Below are 14,085 nucleotides of genomic sequence, written 5' to 3' on the forward strand. Positions count from 1 at the left end.
TTCCTTCTAGATAGCAGATATAAAGATATGAGTGAAAGAGAGATAAATCTGTAATTGATAATAGAAAATTTATGTTCAAAACATAAAAAGTATTCTGGGCAAAAAATATTTATAGCTCATGTGTATAATTAAACATAATGAAACTAATCTTAATTCACGTTTTCTGAAAAAGTACTATCTCATTTTAGGCTGCTATCCCTGGGCTATTGTTACCTATTCATCTACTTCTCCTTCCCCTGTCAGTTTTCAATCACTGGAGGAATGTGGAGAATTTCAGTATCAGCGCTTAAGTCAACAAATGCTAATAAGGAGGGCTATGCAGAAACACCAATCTCATCTTCCTTGCATCCCTTGAGTATCTCCAGAATGTAAGGGAAGTACAACTGACCCTTGAACAATGCAGGGGTTAGGGATGCTGACCCCCTGCACAGTTGAAAATCTGCACATAACTCTGATTCCCCAAAAACTTAACTTTTAATAACCTACTGATGACCAGAAAACTTACCAATAACATAAAGTTGATTAACACATATATTATATGAATTACAGACTGTATTTTTACAGTAAACTGGAGAAAAGAAAATGTTATTTAAAAATCGTAAAAGAAAGTACATTTACAGTACTATACTGTACTTATTGAAAAAAAATCCATGTATAAGTGGACCTGTGCAGTTGAAGGGTCAACTGTAGTATTAAATGTCAAGATTAACAAGTATCTCATCATTGTCTCTCTCTGTGTAAGAGAGGGAGGCCTCAACTAGGTTTGTACCCACAGGGACCACACCCTTGTTCGAGTCCTTACCACATCAGTGATGTTTAAAATTTTCCTCGTCATTGCTTCTTTGTCATTGTGTGGAGTTGGAGTAAACCAGAGTTTTTGGAATGTTTCATTTACTAATTTCTAGAAAAAAGAAAATTTCAAACTACACAACTACAACAAACATGGCAAAATTCTCAATCCCAAATTCTCATTAAAATCCAAAACAGGGGCGCCTGGGTGGTTCAGTCGGTTGAGCGTCCGACTTCAGCTCAGGTCACAATCTCTCAGTCTGTGAGTTCGAGCCCCGCGTCAGGCTCTGGGCTGATGGCTCAGAGCCTGGAGCCTGCTTCTGAGTCTCCCTCTCTCTCTGCCCCTCCCCCGTTCATGCTCTCTCTTTGTCTCAAAAATAAATAAACGTTAAAAAAAAATTTTTTTTTAAATAAAAAATAAAAAATAAAATCCAAAACAAAGGTGGGGCACCTGGCTGGCTCTATTGGTAGAGCATGATCTCTGTTCATGAAGAAAAAAAAAAAAAAAAAAGCCAAAAACAAAGCTACAAATAACGAATCAAAGCACAAACTACCAGAAATTTTTGGCACAAATTCCTCAATCTTTGAAAACAATCATCAATTAATTTTTCAAAATTATAATCTTTTTCAATTGGTAAAAATTTTAAATAGGTGATACCTGCATAGTACACAACGGGGTTGTTTGTTTTTTTTTTAATATTTATTCTATTTTTGAGAGAAAGAGAGAGACTGAGCGTGAGCAGGGGAGGCACAGAGAGAGAGGGAGACACAGAACCTGAAGTGCGCTCCAGGCTTCGCACTGTCAGCATAGACCCCAACGCGGGGCTTGAACTCACAAACTGTGAGATCATGATCTGAGCCAAAGTTGGACACTTAATGACAGAGACACCCAGGTGCCCCACAAATGTTTTGATCAAACTAAAAAACATTTTTCTTACTTTTTTTTGAGGGGGGGGAAGCTGTTAAAAAAAACAAAACAAACAAAAAAAAATAATGGGACCATCATATACGTATAAATTCACGAATTCATCATATACGTATAAATTCACGAGGTTTATATTTTCAACAAAGTATTTAACTTAGAAAACCAAGTACATACCATTTAAAAAATAAAATAACTTTGATAATAAACTTGCTGCATATAATGTAATCACTACAATGGCATTAAATATAATTGACCTGGTTGAGAAAGATCAGATTTTATTAATACAAGATTTAGAAATAAAAATGTATGGAAGTATGTCATTTTTGAATTGATAATCTAAAAATGTTGATTTCCTTGTAAAGGTTTTTCATAGTTACACATTTTACAAAATTTAGCTATAATAAACATTTAAATTATTTAAAACGTTAATGAAAAATGAACTTTAAAACAGTCATCATTTCATCTTACCTTAATGCCCTCTTCATCATTGACTCTGCGAATCATTTTTACACACATTTCTGTAATTTTTGGAAACGTTGGTTGTTCAATACAGATGTCTCTTAGAATCTTTATTACCCTTTTCCTGACACTGATACCAGTATCCTAAGAACAGAAAAGTATTTTTAAATATCAGAAAGCTCAATATGCTCAGGTGTAAGAAATGTGATAAAATGAAATCAGGAAATAAATACCAACAAGCAGTACACTGAATACTTATTAACGTGATAAAGATGGTCTATATATTTCCTCTTTATATTCTTTCTTATTAATGTTACTACAAACATGGATTACTGTATTGCTTTACTTTTATAATATGATATCCAATACATGAAAAAATACTGAATAACACTGAACATGACACTAGAATATAAACTTGTCAAAATTAAATGGGATAACAAATTAAAAGCATTTAGAATAGTGCCTGGCACTTAAACAGCATATGAAGTATTTTTAACAAATATGTTAAATCTAAATCTAATCAAACCACTGTCGCTATGTTACAGTTCATAAAAAATAAAAGAAAGAAACGAACAAAAAAACAAATTAAACAAAGCCATGAGGAAATAACAAGACTGACCTGGTCTTTTTTTTTTTTTTTTCTTTTTCAAAGTTTTGAGAGAGAGAAAGGAGCATGTGTGGGGGGGAGGGGGGTGAAGGGGCAGAGACAGAGGGAGAGAGGGGAACCCAAACAAGCTCCATGCTGTCAGCACAAATCTCAATAAGGGGCTCGATCCCACAAACCACGAGATCATGACTCGAGCTGAAATCGAGAGCCAGAGGCTTAACCGACTAAGCCACCCAGGCACCCCTGACCTGGTCTTTTTAAATTAGTCAATGTAATGGGGGAAGTCTATAAAAGAGAGTACTCTAAATTTTAAAACTTGATCACCAAATGCAAAGTATGATCTTTGACTGGATTCTGTTCAAAAAAAAAGAAAAAAAGAAAAAAAGTAAACTAGAAACTCCCCCTGCAGTTTTTGGGACAACTGGAGAATCGAGTATCAACTGGTTATTACAGGATATTTAGGGAGTATTAATTTGGTTGGGTGAGATTAACAGTTTTTGTTTATAAGAACAGTACCCACACTTTTGGAGAGGCAGGCTGAAGTATACATGGAGGAAGTAGCAAAATGTTTGTGATTTAATTTAAACTAATTTAGCAAAAAATATAGATACGGTGTTAGATACATGAGGGTTCATTGCACTAACACTCTTCACAAATTTTCAATAATTAAAGCGTTTTAGAAATAAAAAGCATTGGACACTTAATGTGCATATTTATTTCCATTACATAGTCTGACAATCACTAAAATATTTTAGGATATATCGCTTAGGTAGATGCTATCGGATTTCATTAAATTTGAAGAATCCTATGGATCCTCCAAATTTGAGAATCCTATTGATTTTGCCTTTCATTCTTGAAAAGAAGCACTAACACGAAAAAGTTTATTGCACTCTTTCCTTAAATTCTTTGTTTCAATCAAGATTTTATGCTAGTTGAAGCTGCAATTATCTTTAACTCTTAGTCATATAATATTCTGACACTAGACTAAAGGTGATAAACTCTTGTCACTGTGGGAATACCTAATCTTGTGCCTAATGCATTTCTTTTGAGTTACAGAAGTCAGTATGCTTGCAGTGGGTGATGTGGAGATTCCACAGATATTTTGTAACATCAGTGTTTCCTGTTTCCTTTTATTTTCCAGGGAAAGGCTTCAGGATCAGAGAATTCCATGACATACAAGAAAGGATTATCTTAGAATAGTATTTCTTTAGTTTGTTCTTAAGACTCAAATGGCTTTCTGGTTTATAATGCAGGTATCTAAATCTTGTCATAATTCAGCTTTAAAGAAACATGCGGATAACACACAAAGGATCCAAACATATTGTCAGATACCAAAATTCTGCACTTAGCTGTCAACAAAATAATTGTTCCTATTTATATACATTCATATAAATTTATTCTAGGTTCCTGTCCAAAATATTTATGCCATTGTAGTTCCTATCATTTACTCATTGTAAACTTGCATCATTAAAATGGAGGAGTTAACTGAAAAAAAGGAGTCCTAATTTTAAACAACGACTTGTTTTATAGTATCGAGCAGTCCTCCTCTTGAAATATGTCCTTTGGGGCACCTGGGTGGCTCAGCTGGTTAAGTGTCCAACTTTGGCTCAGGTCATTATCTCACAGTTCATGGGTTCAAGCCCCGTGTCAGCATAGAGCCTGGAGCCTGCCTCAGATTCTGTGTCTCCCTCTCTCTCTGCCCCTCCCCAACTTGTGCTCTTGTCTCGCTCTCAATAAATGAATTAACATTAAAAAAAAAAAAAGAGGGGCGCCTGGGTGGTGCAGTCGGTTAAGCGTCCGACTTCAGCCAGGTCACGATCTCGCGGTCCGTGAGTTCGAGCCCCGCGTCAGGCTCTGGGCTGATGGCTCGGAGCCTGGAGCCTGTTTCCAATTCTGTGTCTCCCTCTCTCTCTGCCCCTCCCCCGTTCATGCTCTGTCTCTCTCTGTCCCAAAAATAAATAAAAACGTTGAAAAAAAAAATTAAAAAAAAAAAAAGAAAAGAAAAAAAAGAAACTTGTCCTTCCTCAGTTCTTTGTTTGGGCCTATGGCTGAGCTGGGCTTGAAATTTGTGTCCCCTTCCCCTGCTGGTACTCTGTCCAATTGTTAGGATCCTTAGCTTAGCTCAAGGTAGGGTAGGAATGGAGAACATTTTTCCTACTTTCTAAATCTGGGAGACTGGAGATTATAATCTGCCCAATGTTCTGCTGTCCAGCTACCACTTTCTAGATTTGATTCTTGGCACCAAGAGTACCTACCTGTAGGCTTTCCCTTGCCTTCCAACCCACTGAATCAGCACTATAGAGTTACAACCTTAGCTTTTAATTTTCATTCTGGTTTAAACTATCTTTAGGGTGTGTGTGTGTAAAATAAACATGGACAGGTTTTTGGGGGTGAGGAGTGAGGTGGGGAATATGTCCTCCTCTAGAAAGATGCTATAGTATACAGATTAGGCAATATAAATAAGTAATTGACACTTACTTTTCTAGCTTATTAAAAAAATGTGATACAAGAAAGGCAAAATTATATTTATGAATCATAATAAAAATGACCAAACAACATACCAAAATTCTTTCAATCAGCATATCATAATACTGCTCAGCAAGCTGAGGTCGACAAAGAACAAATCGACCTAATAATTCTACTGCTGCTTCTCGAACACTAGTGGAGTTATCCATTAATCGTCCATGAACTCCTCGCTGCATATCAAGCTAAAGGAAAATAAAGAAAATATAATTTATACTACTAAGTAGAGCTAATATCTTAACTTGAATGCAATAGTCAAATGAGAAGAATCATTTGTGCTCTTCTTTACCCTTGCTAGAATACTGGGGTCTACAGCAACAACCTCAGATAAACACTTCATGGCTTTTGTTCGAACGGCAATTGCGTTTTCACCAAGAACTCGAAGGATCTGCCGAGCAAACATCGGTATTTTCACAAATTTTAGAACATACAACATTTAACAAAATATACATGAAAACATGCAAAAGAAATGAAAATAAATATTGGATTTACCTCCCTTTAATATTTATATGGGTAGAAGATGTTATGTTATCTTACTGATCCAAAGTTTTAACTTACAGGTCAGTATAGTAACTGAGGCATTCTATACTTTAAGGCCTTTTCTTTATCCTGGCATTCTCAATTAAACCTGTTTTTTCATTGCTATGCTCATGTGCAAGGACGTGTAGCCCCACTAAAACCTTGCTATGAGTACCTAATTCAGAATATTTAGTATTATTTAAGTAATAATTTGGTAATTGAGTAATTTATTTTTATAACATCAACCAGTCTACCTATGCCATATATGTATATTTATACATATATCCATTTATCTGTAAAACGTGAATCAGTATGTAAAAGGCATGTAAAAAAAGATATCTTAACAAATATGGAACACAGAAACAAATGCTACTCTCATGATCTTTTAAAATATCTGTTCTCAACAGTGAATAGACATCATACGCTATTCCACAAATATCCATAATCAGAAAAATCAGTATCATTGTACAAGGAATTCTGGTTTAGTTTACCTGTGTCAAATAAATATCAAAGCTCTGGGCAAACGGCCTCATAGAGGCCAAGTATCGAACAATCAAACAAGCATCATCATAGTCCACAGTATCAGAATTCATCCTACAACAAAAAGTCATTAAATTATTTTTTTAAGTTTTTTGCCAAGTAGATAGATATCAAAGAGATAACTGAAAAAGTAAAGATGCTTTCTCTCTGGATCTTACTTTAATGTGCTGAACTGAGAAGGTGTGGTTTTGATAATGCTTCTAAGAAACTTTTTCCGGTTTTCAGCTCGATGCATGATTTGACCAGTTGTCTCAACTTCCTTTGCATGATGTGTTCCTTCAGATGATTCTTCATCTTTTTGTGATTTCATTGCTTTTTCTGTTTCCAGAGTTGTGTCACGGAACCACTGGGCTATATAGAATTTACGAGAAAACTAAAAAGAAAATAGGTAAGATCTGAGCTTGATAAAATTAAGAGAATTTTTAAATGAAATTTCCAACCCACTGATAAAGTGCTCACTATCAGGAATAAATATACAGGTGTACTTTAAAGCAACTTGTAGCAGACAAAAACAAGTTTTAAGAAAGCCAAAAGGTTTGAATATCTGAATGATACAAAACTTATTATTTTGCTTTGTCTTAACACTTAAGACAAGCATCAATTAGTTAACAAAGAAAAAAGCATCGCACATAGGTCACTAAAATTAGACAGATGATATGTCAACTGGAAAAGTTTAGAATAGGATAAGATGCCAAAGGTACAAGAGTCCATTTACTTTCAAAAACCACCTTACTTCTTCAAGAAATACGTAGCCAATTATTACTGAAACATTTTAACATGAAGGCACATCTATTATTTGTTCCTTTCAATGTAGACTAAAAACGTGCAGTAGTTGACTAAATAGCTTAGTTACCTCCAACCTCTTTATCCTACATATCCCATCAGTAAAAAATAAAAATTAAAAAATTAAAAAGTACACTGGGGCGCCTGGGTGGCTCACTCAGTTTAGCGTCTGTCTTGATTTTGGCTCAGGTCATGATCTTGCAGTTTGTGGGATCAAGTCCAATACTGGGCTCTGCACTGGCAGTGCAGAGCCTGCTTGGGATTCTCTTGCTCCCTCTCTCTGCCCCTCCCCCACACTCTCTCTCTTTCTCTCTTTCTCAAAATAAATAAACTTAAAACAAAGTGCCCTGGGGTGCCTGGGTGGCTCAGTCAGTTGAGCATATCTAACTTCGGCTCAGGTCATGATCTTACAACTCGTGAGTATGAGCCCTACATTGGGCTCTGTGCTGACACCTCGGAGCCTGGAGCCTGCTTCAGATTCTGTGTCTCCCTCTCTTCTGCCCCTCTCCTGCTCATACTCTGTCTCTCTCCCCTTCAAAAATAAATAAACATTAAAAAAACAAAACAAAGTGCCCTAATACATGCACAGTGTTTTCTAATATGGTTTATAAATCTTATATATGAGCCTATTATACTAATAATTTGGATGCACAATATACATAAAAACAGAACTAAGGATTATATTTAAAAAGAAATATACACATAAAATTCTAATAGCTTCTTTTTATATGCTCATAAATCATCTCAAGCACCACCTGGGCCATGTCCATTGTGAGGAGCAATGACCTACCTCAGTCTCAAAGATAACTTATGGAAAGATTTCTAACTATTTCCCCTCTCACACCATTTTTACATAATACATATCTGTACCAAAATTCCGTAAGACAAATCAATCCATAACCATTCTCTTTAATTTACATCATCAAGTATCCCTTTGTCTTAAATAAAAGATCAGGATTCCAAACAACCTTCCTCTTCATGACACTTCCCAATTTTCTTTCAGACCCAATTTGAATTTGATGTGTTATCTCCAAAAAAGGGAGAAAAGAGTCCTACCACTAGTGAAGGATCAGTCTCCGTGTTTTCATCCAAGTAATCAAGCAATGCTTTCTGTAGTTGTTGTATTTCATCTTCTCCTCCTGAAACCTACAAAATAAACCAAGGAAGAACAAAAATTACATCACTAGTGTATTTTAATAATTCATCTAGTTGTAAATACAAATCTAGGGAAAAAACTGATAAATGATAAAAAATCAAAATGTTAAGCATAGCAACTAAAAGGAAAAAAAAACAGAAGAATGCTACTTCACAAAAAAAATTTATACTCATAGCTGAGACTGGCCCTTATTTTTATGAATTACATGTCATCTTGCTTTGAAAGAGGTGCATAGGTAGCTGACATAAAAATTAACAGAATAATGTGTTAAGTATTCAGAGACAGGAAGGTCCTACACATTGGTTTTCTGTTTGGAAAAAAAGAGGCAATTCCAAACTTTTAATTTAAAAATGGAAACTGTTATCTGTTTTACTATGTGTTATAGATTTCTTTGGGATATTTTAAAACATTCTAGAAGAGAAATACTTCTATTTGTAATATAAAAATAGTACTTTATTTCATGTAGGATATTAAATATACAGTAGCAGGTGAGCTGTTCACTTGATCTAGGAATAGAATCTTTAGTTCCTGTCAAGAACAAGACACAGCCAGAAATGAACTGAGCTGGCATTCATGTCTATAGCTTTATACTCTAGCTTTACCACATGAAATGCCAATATGGTTTAGAATATCTCTAAGTAGAAAACAAAGATTTTAATAACCTTTGTTCTCAGAGTGTGATGAAATGGTCCATGGAGAAATTCATCATAGCACTGTAAACTAGAACACTGTAAACTTCCAAGAGCAATGTGGATGTATGTCAAGAACCGTAAGAATACTTGCAAATGACCCTTCCCCTCAAGTTTTACAGTGTACAATCTACATGGTCATATGTAACAAATAAGTTGCAGGTTCACTCTAAGAAATACTGAAAGGTACCTGGCACCTACATCTTGGTTTCTAAATTACCATTCTCCAATAAAAAGAACAGTAATATTTGGTGAAACGGCAGATTCCAGGGCTGAGGCAATGAAAGTAAGAGAGCTCCTGAAACATCTTGTTTCACAAGCCACAAAGTAAAGTTCTCAAAGATGGTAACATATCAAAAAGACACAAAAGTCAGCTAAAAGGGGCTCTCACAGGTTAATTCTAGGATAAATGGAACATTAAAATAATGATAGCAATAAATTATAATCTAGGAAATAGAATGGGAATGGCAGTGTTATATTAAATGGTAGTATTACATTAATGGTAATTTCTTGCTTTTGAGAACTGTATTGTGGATATTTAAGCAAGAGTTCTTGTTTGTGGAAAATATACACTAAACAGTGTTTTTCAAACTTCAGCATTCATTAGAATCACCTGGAGGGTCTATCAAAAAACAGTGCTGGGCCCCACCCCTAGAATTTCTGATTTAGTAGATGAGTCCTGAGAATTTATATTTCCAGCAAGTCCTTAGGTGATGTTAATATTAGTACCTCTTGTCTAGGGAATCATACTTTGAAATTCAAGGGTATTGGGAGGCATTAAGTGTGCTCAAATAGTTAAAAAAAAAAAATGACAAACAGATATGCAAGCATGTATATTTTGAAAAAGAAATGTTACATAAAGATAAAGCAATGTTATAAATTGTTGACAAGTAAGGAATTTGGGTGAAAGGTTTGTGGGAACTCTGTGTTATTCCTATAACTTTTCTGTAAGTTTAAAATTATTTCAAAATACAAAGTATAATAAAAAATATTAGAGGCATTTCTAATGGCCAGCATGAATATGATTATGAATGTTAAAAAAAAAGTATAAAGAAAATGAAAACAGTTGTGTATGGTAGGATTAGAGATCATTTACCAATTTTCTTAAGTAACTTTTAGCATTATTACCACCTCGTTCACATTTAAAAAAATAAGTGAAGCAACAATAATTTTTTTGCCAAACATGAAAACTATCTAATATAGTAAAATGAAAAGAAGTCTTCCTCCTCACCCTTCCCCAGTATAAAATGATACACAAATTTCAAAGGTAGAAAACAATTTGGGAGTGCTAAATCAACATCTTAGTAAATTAAAGACTTAAATAAAACTTAGTTAAATAATATAGAAAACAGCATCATACATTCATAAAAGCAGTTCACACAAAGAAATTAGACTAATGATTTATATAAATCACTTAAAACTTCCTGTTAGACACTATAATTCACTCTAAGGTATTAACTTTCTCTGTGGGGTTTTTGAAAAGTCCACTTTTGGAAATGCATGATCTTATTTTGAATTTATAAAATGAAATGTAACACTAATATAAGAATACCTAAAGAAAGTACTTAACTAATATTTATCCCCATAATTTTAATCCTTGATCTCAATACCTGTTTTAAAATTCGTTCTATTGACCCTTGATCCATTTTGCTTGTAACGGCATCTTTCCTTAATCGTGCAGCAACAGTTCCAAGGTAATCAAGAGATGCCACTCTTAAAGCCATCTCTGTTGACTTGTTACTGAATTGATGAACCTAAACATCAAAATAATCTTTAATCAATTTATGACATTTTTAATAGCAATTTATCATACAAATTCCAAATCTATGTTGTATTATTTGAAATTTAAGTATTTTTTCTTGTGATATTGTCCCATGAAGTGGTTGCTTTCTGAACATTTTCATTAAAAAAAAGTACAGATTAAACCTAAGAACACAGTCATGTTTGTTAAAAATGTAGGCTCAACTGTTTATTTGTATGTTTTCCAGTTCACAGAATGTAAGGGTCCCAAAAGCTTTGTAACGATTTGTATTGCAGAAGTCTAAATATAGTTTAAAAATAAAAAGAGAAATCATAATATTTCTTTGCATTTTCCTATTGTATTACGTGAGAACTAGAAAAGTGTCATGTTTTTAGATATTCTTAATGATAAAAAAGAATTCACATTAATCAGTTTCATGCTTTGAAATGAATTAACTATAATAATTTATGATTGAGTATTGAGATGCTTTTAACTAACAATATACTTCCAACCCCACCCCAAAGTTTTTAAAGTACTGTTATCTTCTGTAATGAAATGAAAGCACCAAAAGTCACAAGATTTCAAAGTTTTCTACCAAATATTGACAGTATTGTGTACAGTTATGCACATGCAAAAATAAAGATGCAATGGTCATATTTCCTTACACATTTTTAAAGAATTCATCATCTGTGAATCAGAGTACATCCTCATTATGTTGTCTTCTAGTAATCTAATAATCTTTAAATGCTATACTCTTACCAACAGTCTCCCTAACAAACTAAGGAGTAGTTCAGCAGCTGGCCATTCAGGCTTATTGACTGTTGAAAGAAGGTCTTGAACAAAATTTTCAAATAGTGGTCTGTAATCTTCTTCACCTTGCTTACTACCACATCTGTTCAAAGACAAATAAGGAAAAGGCTGTGAATTTAGGTGACTTGTCCATCAATATGATTGAAATTTTGTTAACTAAGCTTTCTCTTCCCCATATCTAATAATAAGGTATAAGAGAGTACATTAAATATAAATAACATGGCTTAAAATGAATCTATTTCTCAAATTTCATTCTTCCCTCTATTATAGGTAATTCATTTATTGACTATTATAAACATTAACTTTCCGGCAAGTACACCACATTTTTTAAAATGACTACTCTTTTTCTGAGATTACCACAAATTCCTATGAAGGCCAAGTAAACCTCTCTCCACAAACTTTCCTATCAATTAGAATGCCCCCAAATTTACTGAAGAAAAATTATAGAATTTCAATCTGGTACTTTAACTTGTGGAGTCAAACATATAAGCTAGCTCACAAGATTTAGGATTTTTAATATATCAACTGCCTCATTTTAAACATCAGGAATTCAAGGGCCAAGGTGACACATTCAAGGTTCAGGTTACGGCAGGAAACTGGATTAACCATTTATATACAATAAAGGAACTATTTTCTATCCTGGGGAAATAAAAATCAGATTATGTTAATTTTGCTCACTTTTTAAGGAAGATGGAAAGGAAGTTTTGGGCTGTTCTCATGGCTGTTTCGTAAGAGTTGGTAATGACAACATCTTGGTCAACCTAGATTGAGAAAAATGAATTTATACAGGTATAAAAAATAACCAAAAAAAAAAAAAAAGGTTAGATCAGTTGCTATTGCCATGTTACTACTGAATAGGGGTGATACATTTAAACACTAAGAAGCTTAGACTATTCTTTTATATACAAAGAAATAAGCTACAATTAGCAAACACATTTTCTTAAAATTTTTTTAAATAAAAAATTTTTTTTTCTTAAAAATTTTTTAATTTTATTTATTTTTGAGAGAGAAAGAGACAGGGGAGGGGTAGCGAGAGAGAGGGAGACACAGAATCTGAAGCAGGCTTCAGGCTCTGAGCTGTCAGCACAGAGCCCAATGTGGGGCTTGAACCCACAAATTGCGTGACTGTGACCTGAGCGGAAGTCGGTCACTCAATCGACTGAACCACCCAGGCACCCTTAGTAAACACATTTAAATACCTTATAAAAACTAAATAAAAATATTGACTTCATTTTAATTTATTAAAATATGCAAGACTAACAAATGTGGTTAAGCAAATGCGGTATCAATAATTTCTTATGATCTAGGTGAGCAGAAACTGACTGAAAATACAAAAAGAATTTAGAAAAAGACAATCCAAGCTCAAAGTTTATGAAATGGTGAAATATAATGCAAAAGAAAATTCAATCCCTTTATTAGAAATTTAAAGAACGGGATATAAACAGTCTGTTCAAAGTTTCAGAAATCCAATGGTGAATAAATACATAAAAAGCTCACTAGTTACCAGGAATATACAAAATAAAATATGGTATCATTTCAGACTGACCAGAATAAATAAAATCTAACAGAAAGAAAGCTAAAATACCACTTTGTTGAGCAAACTGACAAGTTAAAAATGCATGTACACTATTTAATATTCTACTTCTAAGTATACCTAGAGAAACTTTTAAGTTGTGATACAGTTATATATGTTTAAGTAAAAGGAATCTGGTATTAGTTTTATGTATTAATAACAATGTTGACTGAAAAAATTAGCTATATCACTTCTGTAAAATAAAAAAATTCTACATTAAATTTATGCAGATAAATAAATAAATATATGGAAGGAGCTAAACATTCTCATGATACCTGTTACCAAAGATAAGGAAGGAAAGACGGGAGAGAAAAATCAGATTGGGACAGTGACCTCAACTTTCTTGATCTGCATTTTTCACGTATTCATTTACTTAATTATATATATATATATATATATATATATATATATATATATATATATACTATTATATACATACACAAAATTCTGAAAATAACAGAATATAGAAACAGAATCATTCCTGTTTCTTTTGAATTTTTTGTAATACTATAAGAACCTGGAAAAATTATAAGCATTGATAGGTAAAAGCCATAAAACCAAAAGCAAATCTTAGCTATAATTTACTCAACAGTGAGAGTGTTCATTACTTCTGCATGAAAATTAATTACATTTTACTACATATTATTACAATTATATGTATGCATTAGTATAGACAGTTATAATAATCACTTACACATCCACTATCTCACTTCAACTTACAAGGTGATACAAAAGGCTTGTTAGGTATTATCATACCCAATTTACAACTGAGCAAACAAACTCATATTAAAATGATCTATATGTTTTGTGACTACTAGATAAAATCGTCAGTACCAGAACTCAGGTTTCCTAAAAACTAATCCTGTGCTCTATATAAGGATCCTAAAGACCAGTCTTAAAAGTCCTAATTAAGAACTTCAGTTTTACAAGAATCGTAGAGAATTTAGGTGCTGCTTCCTATAAAAGTATGG

General features: G+C 33.4%; 1 protein-coding gene across 1 annotated transcript in view; it reads right to left on the reverse strand.

Annotated features, from left to right (window-relative positions):
* NIPBL (NIPBL cohesin loading factor) overlaps positions 1-14,085 on the reverse strand; it is a 201,482-nt gene that overhangs the window by 40,235 nt on the left and 147,162 nt on the right. Inside the window, 10 exon segments of the mRNA XM_043599796.1 lie at positions 803-901; positions 2,183-2,317; positions 5,342-5,488; positions 5,593-5,691; positions 6,314-6,416; positions 6,521-6,735; positions 8,202-8,291; positions 10,601-10,744; positions 11,491-11,623; positions 12,220-12,302. Of these exon segments, the coding sequence (XP_043455731.1) occupies positions 803-901; positions 2,183-2,317; positions 5,342-5,488; positions 5,593-5,691; positions 6,314-6,416; positions 6,521-6,735; positions 8,202-8,291; positions 10,601-10,744; positions 11,491-11,623; positions 12,220-12,302 (1,248 nt within the window).

The sequence above is a fragment of the Prionailurus bengalensis genome, chromosome A1 (assembly GCF_016509475.1).
Source record: "Prionailurus bengalensis isolate Pbe53 chromosome A1, Fcat_Pben_1.1_paternal_pri, whole genome shotgun sequence".
Taxonomy (NCBI): domain Eukaryota; kingdom Metazoa; phylum Chordata; class Mammalia; order Carnivora; family Felidae; genus Prionailurus; species Prionailurus bengalensis.